At 38.5% G+C, this 15,701-nt stretch overlaps 1 protein-coding gene across 9 annotated transcripts in view; it reads left to right on the forward strand.

Moving 5' to 3' along the window:
• AKAP7 (A-kinase anchoring protein 7) overlaps window positions 1-15,701 on the forward strand; it is a 148,438-nt gene that overhangs the window by 86,437 nt on the left and 46,300 nt on the right. Inside the window, exon 8 of one of the 9 annotated variants that reach the window (XM_043510972.1) lies at window positions 11,135-11,356. The exons of the other annotated variants lie outside the window; for them this stretch is intronic. Coding sequence (XP_043366907.1) covers window positions 11,135-11,193 — 59 coding nt within the window. The 3' untranslated portion in view covers window positions 11,194-11,356. Of the gene's footprint in view, window positions 1-11,134; window positions 11,357-15,701 lie in introns of those variants that run through there. 9 annotated transcript variants of the gene reach the window in all.

Genomic DNA, 15,701 nt, shown 5'->3' on the forward strand with positions numbered 1-15,701 from the left:
TTTCTCTTTAATGCTTCATCATTTGAGGCTATGAATAGTAATTAAAAAAGAAACATGGCAGTTTATGTCTCAAACAAACAATGCCACAAACAAACATTGTTCAAATGAGAGTGTCCCACTCATCACAAATATTACTGGAAGGTGTATGTGTATGGGGCACCAGGCAATAGCAGTTGCCAGTTCCTAAAAAATAGGTGAAAAATATTTATTGTGGATAAATTGATTAAACTTTTTGAATCTCTCTTTTTGACTAAGGTTGTAGTGTTCAAATTAGCACTGAATTTTGTAGTCTCTTTGCCAAATGCACATTGCACTAGGAGGCTTTATATCCAGAAAAAGCTTGACACTGTTTTCCTTCCAGTGGCCTTCCTTTATGTTATTACTCGTATGTCTACTAGAAAACTTGCATCGGAGAGGTTTGCATCACCTGTTCTTCGGTTAGCTGTTGCTCATTGAGACTTTCTGTATTTGGATGATGGATTTTATAGTAGCAATTACATTATATTACTGATGAAGAGAGCATGCTACAGAGCTGGTTTCATGATGAAGCAAGATTTTAAGTCTGTTCATTTCTTCCTCTCCTTGCACTTCTGAAGTTTTCATTAAAGCTGGGCAAAATGTGCAAAGCAGAAATGAATCCTTATATTGTACCCACGGGCTCGATTGGGAAGGGTGAAGATCCTTTCTTGGATGGAGTCAGAACAGATAGTATGCTGAGTGTGATACTAAAATTGTATAAGCCATGTCCTAGACTACCTGTTGGTCTGAAAGAGGCTCTGAGTGCTGCTAAAACCAGCACCTTATTTATGTATTTGGATTTCAGTACAACATAAAAGGATACCTATCCTGAGCTGTAGGTCTCCTCTCTCATAATTAAAGAAATTATATGAAAAATCAGTAGAACAGCAGCACATTTCTCCTCCCACCCAAACATCAGTCAGCACACACATTACAAAAATCTCACATCCAACTTCAGCAAATGCCAGATGAAACAGATGGGCTTTACAACAGATTCATCCTCTTTTGGAACCAGTGTGTGAGCCATCAGGCTCTCTGAGTCAACTCCCTCTTTTTTTATACTGAAGGGCATCTAACTCAAGTGCTGCTTCTCATCCAAGATATGGCAGCCTGACATGGCAAGAGAGGGGGATCTCCCACATAGGAAAATACCAAACCATTTAGAGTTTAATAGGTCAAAACCATCATCTTAACTCCACCCTGTGGACAATAGGCAGTCAGACGAGGTCTGAGAGCATGAGAGTCATATGCTTATGGCAAGATACTCTGATTGTCAGATTCTCCACTAGCTTCAGCTTCTGACTGGATTTAGGATTTAGCCCCCTGTAGAATTTGTTGCAGAAGTACACAATAGAGGTGAGAAAAATGTATTGTGTTGGCAAGCTCTACATTTGTGAGGAAAGGCCATAACTGTGTGGTCAGAAACAGAAGGGGGAGGAAATAAACTACACTCTTGCTGCTATTTAGCTATCTAAAAGCAGCTGGGACTCTATCCAGAACCAAGTTGTAAACTTTCGTTACAAGTGATGGAGAATCTCCTTTCAGTCATGAGGGTTGCAGAACATCTGCAAATGTTCTGATGTCTTTACTTTGCCACCATTATCATCTCACTCTTTTCAGGACTGTGTCTCAGCCCACTGGCTCTCATCCCTGCACCAATCTCACCCAGGCTCTGAGAAATACATTTGATGGCCTTTTTTGGGCTGGATGAGATAGATATATAAAGTTGCGAGCCATCAGCATACTGAAACCACTTCAGCCTACATCTCCACACTAACTCTCTTCACACACAATATATACACATTGATTGAGAGAAATGGCAGAGTAGATACTTATGGCACCATATATAAGACACCTGGGGCAGAAGATAATTTGCCAACAAAATCCTTTGGTGTCCCTCAGCAAAGAAGGAATGAAGCCACAGAAGAATAATCCCTCTGTTCCTACCAGGAACCACAAGTATCAACACCACCTTATGATACGTGGTACCAAAGGCAAAAGATAAATCTAACAATTTCAATATGGACACCTGATCCTTATCAATCATCAGATCATCACCCAATGCAATAAGAATAATATGTGTGTCTGCCCCATGTTGAAATCCCAGTTTCCCAGGGACAAGAAGTCAGAGGCACCCAGAAAGGTCATCTTTCCACAACCTTTTCTCTAACATTAATCAAAAATAGAAGATTAGATACTAGTTGATAGTCAACAGATTGTGAACATCAAGAGGTGGCTCTTTGAGCAGATGTCAGAACATATGTTTCCAGTCAGCACTCTGCCCTCCTCAGGGGAGGCACTGACAAGCTCAAGCACAGGACCCAGTAATTCTCCACTGACTTTCACCAGCCAGGAGGGACAAGGATCCAAGCTAATTGTGGTAGGTGGTACAAGTTGTGGAAAATGACACTGGTTGAAACCAAAGGAGAGAATACCTGACATTTGTTTCCTTCAGATATTGCCTTGCTTCCATGGCTAAGCTCAGTTCAATTTAAATCTGATAGAGTTTATCCATAATATAACAAAAAATTTCCTCATACTGGAAAGGACTAATATCAGCAACCAAGTGAACACAGTTTTGATTAAACAGACTCTTTACCACCAGACTCTTCACTCTTCACAAGTGAGATGTTTTGGCTTCTTTCCCTCAGCCTTCATTATTGCAAAACACTTACTTTAAACAATCCTTCTCCTTCACCCATCATCCCTTAATGTCCCAGCTCCCTGAGTGTGCTTTCTACTCCTGCTGGCTTTATTTCTTCATTGGTCATTCCTTGATCTTTTATAATCCGATTTCCACCCTCTCCACTATAACGAGACTAGTCTTGTGAAGGTTAATAATTCCTTCTATCCAGACAACTAAAGGGGCTCCTTTTCATTCCCACCCTGCTTGACATGTCTGCCATATCCAATATCTTAAATCACACCATCTCCTGCATTACCTACTCTAGACTGCATGCCCTTGGGAAAGGTGGCTGTATCTTTAATTTTTGTGTAAAAGCTTTATGCACATCTATGGCACTGTCTATAAATATGAAATAATATTAAAATAGTAGAGATATTAGTTATGAATACAAAATTCCCTGGATCAATCCCCAGTAGGGAGTATTTCTTCACACTTGTATTCAGTGGTTCACGTTCCCCTGTGGTGAATTTGTCCTCAGCTGCTGGAATGATATACATGCACTGTGCTGAAAAACTCTGTGCTCTATTACACAAGAACCATCTGTAATACAAGAACTATGTGCTAACATCTAGTGTCTTCACTAAGCCAGTACACTGGAAATAAGGCATAAATTTTTAATGGTGAGAGTACTTACCCATTGGAACAACTTACCAAGGGTCATGGTGGATTCTTCATCACTGACAATTTTAAAATTAAGACTGGATGCTTTTCTAAAAAATCTGCTCTAGGAATTATTTTGAGGAAGTTCTATGGTCTGTGTTATACAGAAAGTCCAACTAGATTATCACTGTGGTCCCTTCTGGCCTTAGACTCTATACAGCTATGAAATTAAGCAGACAGCTGGATTTTTGACAACACATACTAAAAAATAATATTTATTGATGTTCAATAGCTATTTTCAATCCTAAATAGCTTTCTGCTTTTAAACTTTTTTCTTTTTATACTCTAAAACAGAGATTCTCAACCTTTTTCTTTCTCTTTTTCTTTCTGAGCCCACCCCCAAACATACACACACAAACTCCACTGCCCACCTATGCCACAATAACTGATTTTCTGCATATAAAAGCCAGGACCAGCATTAGGGAGTAGCAAGCAGGTCGTTTGCCCGGGGACCCATACCATGGGGTCCCCAGCAAAACTACATTGCTCAGGCTTCAGCTTCAGCCCCGAGTGGTGGGACTTAGGGCCCTGGTCTTCCGGCCCATGCAGTGGGGCTTTGGCTTTCTGCCCTGGACCCCAGCAAGTCCAACACTGGCCCTACTTGGCAGCTCCCCTAAAACCTGTTCATGTCCCCCAAGGGGGCCCTGGACCCCTGGTTGAGAACCACTGCTCTAAAAGGCTTTCATTTTCAAAGACCTAACATTGCTAAGTTTTATTATTAAAATTAAATATTCATTATCCTTGGCCATTTCAAGCTAAGTAAAATGTGAAAATAAAACAAATCATAGAAGTGGTGAAGAGTAAATTAGGTTTTTAATATTTTTATTTTTAATGATGACTGCAAATATTAATAAAATCAATACTTTTTTATTTTTGGAAGTGTGCCTTTGAAGATACCACTTTTACTAATGTATCCAAGTTAATATAAGTTCTTAGTACAAGAAGGAAACTGCTTGGATCATCCTAGAATAATTCCCCTACAATGTCATACCACTCAGATATTCCTCTGAGAAATGTTTTTCAGTAGTTCAAAGGGCAGTGAGAGAAAGGAAAGATGTACTGTTTTTCTGCTGAAATGTCAGAATTTTTTTCCCAAGTGTTAGTTTCTATAAACTCTTGAGATTTACATGAGTACACAGAGATGCTGCTTTGCTGATTGTCTAATCCCTGTGAGGTATTCTAAAATAAGACAGCTGCACAGGTCAGTACCCTCGCGGAACAACCGGTTCTAAAAGGGCCTCTAAATTTAACAACCGCTGCTAGCGAACCAGTGCAAACCGGCTCCAGCTCACCACTGGTCCTATCCAAGTCATTTATTACATTCATATAGGAGTTTACCCTGCTCCTTGTTTGTTGATTTACATTTGTTCAGTATTCTTAGATTTTTTTAAGACAACAAGGGATCATTATTATGCCGTCTGACCTCCTGTATATCAGAGCACAGACCACAGAACCTCACCTCATAATTTCTGCATCAATCCCATAACTTCTGGATTAGCATTAGGATTTCATGTCTTTGCAGCTGAAATCACAGATGTACCCCTCTTTACAAGAGAGTGGCAGAAACATGAAATTTGGGAACTATCAACAGTAGGCGGAATTATGAGTTATGCAGAATATGAAGGTTGTCAGTGAGTGTGCAACATATATTTTATAAACTTGACACTAAAGACAGGCCAAAAATTTCAAATCTGAGTGCCTAAAATTAGGCTTCTAAATACATATAAAAGATGCAAGTATGTAGCTTGATTTTCAGAAATGCTGAGAAGCCAAAAATCCCATTTAAGTCAAGTGACTTTTGGCATCTAAGTACTGAAAAATCTATGCCACAGTTTCTTGTTTTCCTAAATAGTAGATGCCCAGAATTTTATTATATGTATCCTTCAACTCTCTCTGTAGCCTGCTGAGTACAACAAGAGTACTATTGCTGGTTCAAGACTGCATAAAAACTTTTTTACTTTGAAACTACTTAAACGAGAAGTGTAAATGACATAATTGCATTCAGTTATATTTTCACCGTTTCTCCACAGAGTAAATTGCATAAAATTCTTTGTTTAAATTATCTTGAGTCAGCAACCTCAGGCATCGGAGCTCTCTTGTTCTAACTAGGTTATATAGCACACTAAACTTTTCCAACATGCCAACTCCTCCTCCTGGGCTTGTCATATTTTAAACACAAACAACTTTGACTTGCATATTAAAAATTCTATGAAAACTTTACATCACTTTAATTAGGACTGCTAGAACCCCCATGACAGACAAAAAATGTATTTATATAATGTAAATGTTAAGCAACATTAGTTTGAATTTAATGCATTAGGATAGCTAGTTGTATTGAATCAATACTGCCATATTTTTCAGGTTAGAATCCCTCATCTTTTGTGTGTGTGTGTGTGTGGGAGGGGTGTAAGGAATAAATAAATATCCCTCCCAAAAGTAGTTAATTAAGTTTCTTAAACAAACTGACATTAAAAAGCAGATAAACATTACATGAACCATCAAGACCCTGCTTGTATAAACACACAAAAGCGAACACCCTGTTATTTTATTTTAGACTGCATGTGTGGTTACTGACTATGTCCTTCTATTCCCTTCTTTTAGAAGCATGCAAAATAGTTACTTCTTTTTTGCTGGTGCATTCAGTTTGCTCCATATTGTAATGTCTTTTGTGGTTTATTGCCCAAACTTCTTAGAAGCTAATCTCCAGATACCTCAATTTCAGCCTATAACCTGGATTAGTTATTATCTCAAACAATCATTTGCATCATCCCACTGTTTTGTTTTAGGATCTTTTATGCAAACTTTTATGACAGAGCTTCTCATGCTTATTTTCTCTTCTAAAATGCATATAAACACTGGGTAAATCATGCTTCAGAATTCATAATCTCAGCCAAAATTTTTGTGGATGCAGTTCACGAAAGATGTATAGTCTCAGCTTTCCTTAGTTATGGAGACAATGGTCCCAAATTCAGCTTCAAACACTATGGTAATCAGTATCTTCTAAATACATATAGTAAATATACACTGAAAGTAACTTCCACAATTTAAAAAAAAATTAGGAGTCCTTGTGACACCTTAGAGACTAACAAATTTATTTGAGCATAAGCTTTCGTGGGGTAGAACCCACTTCATCGGATTCATTGAGTGGAAAATACAGGAGCAAATATAAATATATGAAAGGATGGGAGTTGCTTTACCAAGTGTGAGGTCAGTCTAAGAGACACTTCACTTAACAGCAGGATACCAAGAGAGGAAAAATAACTTTTGAAGTGGTAATGAGAGTGGCCCATTTCAGACAGTTGACAAGAAGGTGTGAGTAACAGTAGGGAGAAATTAGTATTGGTGAAATTAGGTTTAGGTTTTGTAATGACCCAACCACTCCCAGTCTTTATTCAGGCCTAAGCTGATGGTGTCCAGTTTGCAAATTAATTCCAGTTCTGCAGTTTCACACTGGAGTCTGTTTTTGAAGTTTTTTTGTTGAAGAATTGCCACTTTTAGGTCTGTTATTGAGTGACCAGAGAGACTGAAGTGTTCTCCTACTGGTTTTTTAATTTTCCCAATACCAATTTCCCCCTACTGTTACTCACACCTTCTGAAGTGGGCCACTTTCATTATCAATTCAAAAGTTATTTTTCCTCTTTTGGTATCCTGCTGTTAAGTGAATTGTCTTGTTACACTAACCTCACACCTGGTAAGGCAACTCCCATCCTTTCATGTATTTATACCTGCTCCCGTATTTTCCACTCCATGCATCTGATGAAGTGGGTTCTAGCCCACGAAAGCTTTATGCCCAAATAAATGTATTAGTCTCTCTAGGGTGCCACAAGGACTCCTCGTTTTTGCTGATACAGACTAACACGGCTACCACTCTGAAACCCTCCACAATTTAAATTCAGTAACTCATACAGATATACACACATCCCAATAACTTGTTTATGGTTTTTTTAAGTACTGCCAAAGGCTGTGTGAGCATGATCAATCTAAATTATTACTCCTGGACTGTATTATGCTGTCTTTTAAGGCAATATTGTTTACATTACAAAGTTTTAGCTATGGAACACAATAATTTCCAACAAAAAAAGCCCGTAGAGAATGAGTACAATAAACTAAAAACCCATTACAGCTTTGCAGGGGCGGGGTGTGTGTGAAGAAATGAGCGGGAGAGTGACTGGATTTCAACCCATTTAATCTTAAACTATCCAAATCATCATTAATTTTTCTCCATTCTTTTGTCTCTTCTGCCTTCCTCAACGTTGGGATGCAGATGAAACAGGATCAGAAGTGGTGGGGTTGTTAAAATGGAATTTTACTTGGGGCTGTTTGCCTCACTGCAGGCAAATGAAATATTTTTGAGAGAAAAAGATCAAAGCCCTGTGCCTTATCAGATCCCTGATCAGTGCCATACCTTGAACATTTTACCATTTGAGAAGTTATTTTTTTAAATATAATAATGAATTAAGGTGGTGCTGGTACTTATGAATTCTTCTACGTATTTTGGGAGCAGCTTTCACTTGTTGCTTCATCTTTATCTGCCTGCTTGTAATTTAACTATTTTTTTATAATGGAAAATGAAGGGAGTTGGGGAGGGGCTGCTTTATGCAACATACACCATGTTTTTCAAAGAGAAATTTGGTTACTACTTTTAATAGATGGACTTTGTGAACCTGCACAGCATGCAGGCCATAACAGGTCATTCTATCAGTAATTCGCAGTTTTCTTTATAGGCCTTAAGAGCTATCATGCTGAATCTTTTAAGAGCTGTTCTTTAAACAGGTTCCCAGTCTTGGATCCACACTCTTTGTGCCAGGATAATAGGATACAATGGGGGCTTGATTTAGCTCGGGGTTATGCCAGCTGTGACAGCTGGAAAGGCCACCTGGGGGAGGAGTTGTGATGGCAAACACTGCTCTACTATATTAAGAGGGCTCTATCTATACATGTAAATAGTTACTACATAAGGTGCCATAGACTTTGTAGGCACAGAGCTTGTTGTGCTACACTGCAAATGGCTTCCTTCCTGCAACTCTTTACATTGGAACTCTTAACATGCCAAGGGCCTGTCAATGATCAGTGCAGCCCCAAAAGTGGGCAGTGCTAGCCACGAAGGAGGGGCAGGGTACATCAGGAATGCACTGAATCCATGCATTCTTGGGCAGACTTGAATGGTGGGGTTTCTGTGGAATCTTGACCAAATGTTAAAGATTTAAATGTTAAAGAGCTGGTCAAAAAAAAATTTTGTTGGAATTATTTTCCAGCGAAAAATGTGCTTTTCACAGAACCAACATTTACCACAAGAAAATTTCAGTTTTGCTGAATCAATGTTGATTTTCTGCCTGCCATGAAAGCACTTGGCAATTTCACTTTCTGCCAGTGAAACTGACAAAAAGCTTTCTAGGAGGGTTAGCTCAGGGGACAGAAAAGCAGAGCACTAGGCTGTCTTTGTCCCCCTGCCTTCCCTCTATGTGGGACAGAGAAGCAAAGAGCCCAGGGATCCAGGCTCTTTACCTCTCCAGCAGCTAGGCTGGAAGGCTCTTGTCAATTTCTGTTTTGGTTCTTTCAGAATATAATTTTTCTTTGAATCCCTCTCTGAGAAAAAATTTGTATTTTCAATGTTTTGTCCTGAATCAGGATTAAATTTTGTTCCCCTCCTCCCCGCCCACTCCCCCAAAACATTTTTCACAGAAAGGGATTCCTTTTTTTTTGGCCAGATCTACTGTTGGCACCCTCCCCAAACTTTCTGCTGCAGGGGGCCTTTACACGGTTTATGCCTGCTTTTGCCAATGTCGGTCTTCAGCGGACAACAGCTTCAAATGTCTTTTTTCGTATATAATAGTATATATAATTCCATATTAAAATGTTATTTTCCCTAGAAAGGCTAGGAAGTTGTCTTGATACACAGAAGTATTTGTCTATTAAATAGTCAAGTTTTTGACCTTCATCTGTTATGTTTATTTTTCCAGTTATTTCGTTTTGTACTGATAAATGATCTCAGGTAGCACCTTCACATGACGAGGTATATTAATATACAAATGTAAAGTTCACCCTTGGCATCCATGAGTGGACTAAAAGCACAGATCTTCGTTTAGAGTTTAATATAGAACAATAAATTAAAAATAAGAACAGATACAAAAAAGATTACAAATAATCATTTTGACCATAACCAGCAGTTCTCTCCAGAGCAATATTTATTGTAATTAACAAACAAAACAAAACCCTCTTTCCCTTCTCTAGTGGGAAACATAGTCCCAATTTAGAGGTTTAAACGTAAATCTGATATAGATAAATATCATCCATATTTTTTCTTCTTTTAATGTCCTGGTTACCAGGACTACATATTGCAAATAATACACATTTTTTCAATAAATTGAGACAGGAAAGTAACTGTCATTTTTTCATTTAGCAGCATTCTGTATCTTTTCCTTGCTCTGAAAGCATTTCAGAAATCATACTTCTTCATTTTCTGGCCTGTATAAATGTCATTGTGTCCTTGAGGGGACAAAGGAGGGGGAAAGACGAGTGGGTAGAGAGATAAGTAGAAATGTCCAGTCTATTTGACTTAGATGTCTGTTTGGTACAAAGCAAGTGCACTGAGACATAGGCTTTTCAGTTCAATTTTTTGAAGCAAAAATGTTGACTTTTAATTAGGTTTACAGTGTAATTAGAAAAGCTGTTGATACTTAAATTAAATTCCAATTTGCACTTCCCTCACACTACTAATTCGCAAATATAAAGTTCACAAACAAGTATGCTTCTAAAAGAAGCGAGATATGAGGAAGTTTTTGGGGGGAGGTGCTAGGCTATGATAACGGTGTAGTATTTTTTTAGAAATCCTGTTAGTCAGTTATTCAGAACTGTCAGATTGCCTTATTCACAATTCTCATGCTTGTCTAGAACCCTCAAATATGAATTTTCAGTTGTGTCCACTTTATAGTGGATAACATGGTTTTTACAAGGAGTTGTAATGGAAAATTTTAAGGTATCAGTTTTGCTTTACTTTTCATATTTTACTTCTAGTTTCCTCCAGATATAGGTACCATTTCTATTAATTACAGTCTGTGCTTCTTGACAATGATCTCCTACAAAAGAAATCTTTCCCCTGAAATTATTTGAAAATGTATTTCATTTTAATTTATAGGTACCTAATGTTAACGATCTGGGCTGTCAGACAGGTTTTACACCTAGATTTATGTTACTTCAATTTACCTTTAAAATTCCTGTGACAAATAGAAAGGCCAATGGAACTGGAAAGTAGCAAAACCAGTGGAAATCTCTTTTAATTGGCATTGAAGTAGGAGGTTAATAGTCTAGAGCAGGGGTTCTCAAAATTCATTGCACTGCAACCCCCTTCTGACAACAAAAATTACTACACGATCCCAGGAGGGGGGACTTAAGCCCGAGATTACCCAAGCCCCACCGTCCTGGGTGGGAAGAGGGGAGGGGGCAAAGCTAAAGCCCAAGGGCTTCAGCCCCAGGCGGGTGGGCCTGTAACCTGCCACTTGCCACACAGGGCTGAAGCCCTCAGTCCCAGTTGGTGGGGCTTGGGCTTTGGCCCCAAGCCAGAGCAAGTCTAATGCCAGGCCTGGCGACTCCATTAAAATGGGGTCATGACCCAATTTGGGATCCACAGTTTGAGAACTGCTGTTCTAGAGTAAAGGCATAGCTGGGGGTCTAGAGAAAGCTTTTGATGAAATTTGGGCAGCCTAGTGCTTGTGTTCTTTGTTTTCAGCTGCAAAGGGCATGACTAAAGAAAATGTCTCTCCATGATTACAGTGGTTGAAAAGAGTCAGCTCCCATGTGTGATAGAAGGAGGAATCAACTGGAGCCACTGATTTCATTAGACATTATGGATAAATCAAGTAGGATTTCACCCTAGTCCCACTAAGTCAATGTGACATCTCATATGAGTAAGACAAACAAGATTTGGCACTATATCTGAGACAACTGGAAAAAAAAATCCCTGTGAATAATTCTAGCACTTATCAGGCTACTGCACTTGAGCATTATACAGTGGCTGAAAGCGAGCCTGGGGCAAAGGCACTTGATATTTTATTTATTGTATGAATCATGGTAAACTTTAACAGGCTTTTAAAGATGCAGTATTTTTCTTTTAGAAATAATATTTACAAATTTAGTGCTTTTGTGATTGCCTGATTTATTACAATACTATCACAAACAGACAGAAGTTATTGAGCAGACTATATTTGTGTTTCTGACATTTCTTGGATTGCATATTCTCAAAACATTGGGCTTTGCTGCAATTAAAAATAAAAGCTAGCCGGCATTTCTGATTCTCTCTTATTTTACATGCAGGAAGAGTTCTCTCCGTTTTGGTCTCAGGAAACCTTACACAGAGTAGCCAAGGAAATAAATCTGATACTGCCTACCCTGTTCTTTTGATAGACTAATCTGACTCATCTCTTAGTGGCAGTGAATCTGATAGATACACAATGAGACAGCTGTGGCGTTATAATACTTCTTTGTTAAAATTAAACAATCCATTGGCCAACTTCCAGTCCTTTGGAAGTGTGTTTAACATGTATTGGTAGACATGGGGGCAGGTGTAAGTGATAAATTCAAATGATTCACTATGTTGGGGTCTGTGCTACAAAGATATATTAATAATTTATTGTGCTTGTTTGTGAGAATTTCATTTCAAAATTTAAACCTGGTTTTAATTAAAAATAGAAAGAAAAGGACTTGATAACAGAAGGTAAGAAAAAGCTTTTTACTCGCAGCAAAGAAATAATTGCTAGACCAAGCTGTTAAAATATGCTAAAATGTATGTGGGTTAGACCCTGAAATAGTTTCCATTGCCACACATCATTCTTAATTAATCTATTTTGTTACAAAGTACCAGGATAAAGTTGCTTCTGAAATATGTTTGATGTAGCTAATGTACTTACAGAAGATTTTTCACTTTAACAGCTTTGCTGCATTTTGTGCCTACAGAAAATTACTTTCAAAATATCAGTTTCCACTGGTGTAACTACTGTAGCTTAAAGAAAAGGAGTACTTGTGGCACCTTAGAGACTAACAAATTTATTAGAGCATAAGCTTTCGTGAGCTACAGCTCACTTCATCGGATGCATTTGGTGGAAAAAACAGAGGAGAGATTTATATACACACACACAGAGAACATGAAACAATGGGTTTATCATACACACTGTAAGGAGAGTGATCACTTAAGATAAGCCATCACCAACAGCAGGGGGGGGAAAGGAGGAAAACCTTTCATGGTGACAAGCAGGTAGGCTAATTCCAGCAGTTAACAAGAATATCAGAGGAACAGTGGGGTGTGGGGTGGGAGGGAGAAATACCATGAAGTGAGCTGTAGCTCACGAAAGCTTATGCTCTAATAAATTTGTTAGTCTCTAAGGTGCCACAAGTACTCCTTTTCTTCATGGGGAAATAGTTTTACTGTGTGTAATGACTCATCCATTCCCAGTCTCTATTCAAGCCTAAGTTAATTGTATCCAGTTTGCAAATTAATTCCAATTCAGCAGTCTCTCGTTGGAGTCTGTTTTTGAAGCTTTTTTGTTGAAGTATAGCCACTCTTAGGTCTGTGATCGAGTGACCAGACAGATTGAAGTGTTCTCCAACTGGTTTTTGAATGTTATAATTCTTGACGTCTGATTTGTGTCCATTCATTCTTTTACGTAGAGACTGTCCAGTTTGGCCAATGTACATGGCAGAAGGGCATTGCTGGCACATAATGGCATATATCACATTGGTAGATGCGCAGGTGAACGAGCCTCTGATAGTGTGGCTGATATGATTAGGGGATACCATTCAGGATACCATTCAGGGGATACCATCATAGGGCCTAATCACATCAGCCACACTATCAGAGGCTCGTTCACCTGCGCATCTACCAATGTGATATATGCCATTATGTGCCAGCAATGCCCCTCTGCCATGTACATTGGCCAAACTAGACAGTCTCTACGTAAAAGAATGAATGGACACAAATCAGACGTCAAGAATTATAACATTCAAAAACCAGTTGGAGAACACTTCAATCTGTCTGGTCACTCGATCACAGACCTAAGAGTGGCTATACTTCAACAAAAAAGCTTCAAAAACAGACTCCAATGAGAGACTGCTGAATTGGAATTAATTTGCAAACTGGATACAATTAACTTAGGCTTGAATAGAGACTGGAAATGGATGAGTCATTACACACAGTAAAACTATTTCCCCATGGTATTTCTCCCTCCCACCCCACCCCCCACTGTTCCTCTGATATTCTTGTTAACTGCTGGAATTAGCCTACCTGCTTGTCACCATGAAAGGTTTTCCTCCTTTCCCCCCCCTGCTGTTGGTGATGGCTTATCTTAAGTGATCACTCTCCTTACAGTGTGTATGATAAACCCATTGTTTCATGTTCTCTGTGTGTGTGTATATAAATCTCTCCTCTGTTTTTTCCACCAAATGCATCCGATGAAGTGAGCTGTAGCTCACGAAAGCTTATGCTCTAATAAATTTGTTAGTCTCTAAGGTGCCACAAGTACTCCTTTTCTTTTTGCGAATACAGACTAACACGGCTGCTACTCTGAATACTGTAGCTTAGTTGCTTTAAATTACCTTTGTGCATCTCAGATAAAATAGAGTTCTACACAAAGAAGTCAAATTAAAAAGAAAAGAACCCTGAGGCTCAACGGTATTGTTTTTTGATTGGGAATCAAAACTGAGAAGTGATGAAATTTTCAAACATAGCTATTAAGTATGTGAGCCCAGCATTGTACACATTTGGACAAAACTGCCATTGGGACCTGCATAATTAGGTATAATAAGATAGATATTGAATAACGATAATTGCTTCTAGATGTGTAAAAGTGAGGAAGGATGATCTTGTGGTTAATACATGAGTTTGGGATTGAGGAGTTCTGGGTTCAAATCCTTGTTCTGTTACAGACTTTCTTGGACAAATCCTCTATTGTTGTGCTTCACTTGCACAATAATTCCTTACCTCACAAGGATGCTGTGAAAATAAATTCACTAATGATTATGAGGCATTCAGATTTTATAGTGATGGGGGCTATATAAAATACACATAAAAGTCTTTTCAAATCATTACTTTACTGCTTGGGGCTATATTTTGCACCATGGAAGTGTGCTGCCACTGTTATCTTTAGTATTCACCCAGAGCAGAATTTGACCCCTGGAGTATCCAATTTTCATAACCTCTGTGAAACATTGCATTTTTTTCTGTTTATATAGTTATGGGGCTGGGGCCAGTAGTTTCCCGTACAAGATGTGGTTTGGAGCTGTAAACTGTTTATTTTTATTCCATTACAGGCTTTTGTGATTCAATATGTTTCAAAAAAAGACAAGGTTTCAAGGAGCTTCAGATGACAAATGAGTGGCATCTTACTTCCCATTGTGAAAAATAGTGCATATATTTATTGACTGTTATGCTTGTAAAATAATTAACAGTGAAAGCCCATCTAGTAAAAGTAATATTAGCTTAGTGAATCAGGTTTCCACTCAGGCATTCTGAATATATTTAAAATTCTTATTGAGAGAGAAATTATGATTTGTGCCTGAAAATATTAGTAATGTTATATTTTAAGATACAATTGTCCCCTAGCCCCCAAAATACATTGTTTGGCTGTAAGATAGTGAACAAATTATTATACTGTAAATAAATTAACAGGAGCCCTCTTTACAAGAAAACATGGTGACCTTCATAGGTACCAGCTGTCACTGATTTAAAAAAACAAAGAAACAAAAAACCAGCAAAGTAAATTATTTCGTGAGAAGAAAGCTGTTTTTTCTCTCTCCAAAACTCATACCGTTGTTCTGATTATATTTTATTATCCTATAATAGAACGGTTCCCATTGGCAGATCAGAGATGGTGTATGCGGGAGTGGGAAATCATAACTTCTCCATTCCCCTCCCAACCCCAACCATACTCTGAAGTTTTTAATTTTTAATTTAGGAAAAATAGTTTCTAGACCTTCTGGTTGTGACTATAGTGTTCTTACACAAACTGATGTGACATGTCTTCCTGAGTCTGCGTACACACAAACGTGGAACTCAATGACTGTAAGTTTCAAGGCAACGAGGTAGGTGGGGAGCAAGGATGGGCTGCCCCTCTTTCTGCCGTTGACTGGTTAGTGCAGAAGTGATGGCAGTAGCGGTGAGAAAGCAGCAAGCGTGCTACTGAGCTGGGCTGACGTCTGGAAGAGGGAAAGGATTTGTGCAAACTGAGGATCTTTCCAACCACATTTTAAGATTTAAGACCATTGTTTTCAAAAATGGCCATTAATTTTGGATGCTTCAATTTCTGGATGCCCAACTTAGAACTCCTTAGGCCACATTTTCAGAAGTATA

Source organism: Dermochelys coriacea, chromosome 3, assembly GCF_009764565.3.
Source record: "Dermochelys coriacea isolate rDerCor1 chromosome 3, rDerCor1.pri.v4, whole genome shotgun sequence".
Classification (NCBI taxonomy): domain Eukaryota; kingdom Metazoa; phylum Chordata; order Testudines; family Dermochelyidae; genus Dermochelys; species Dermochelys coriacea.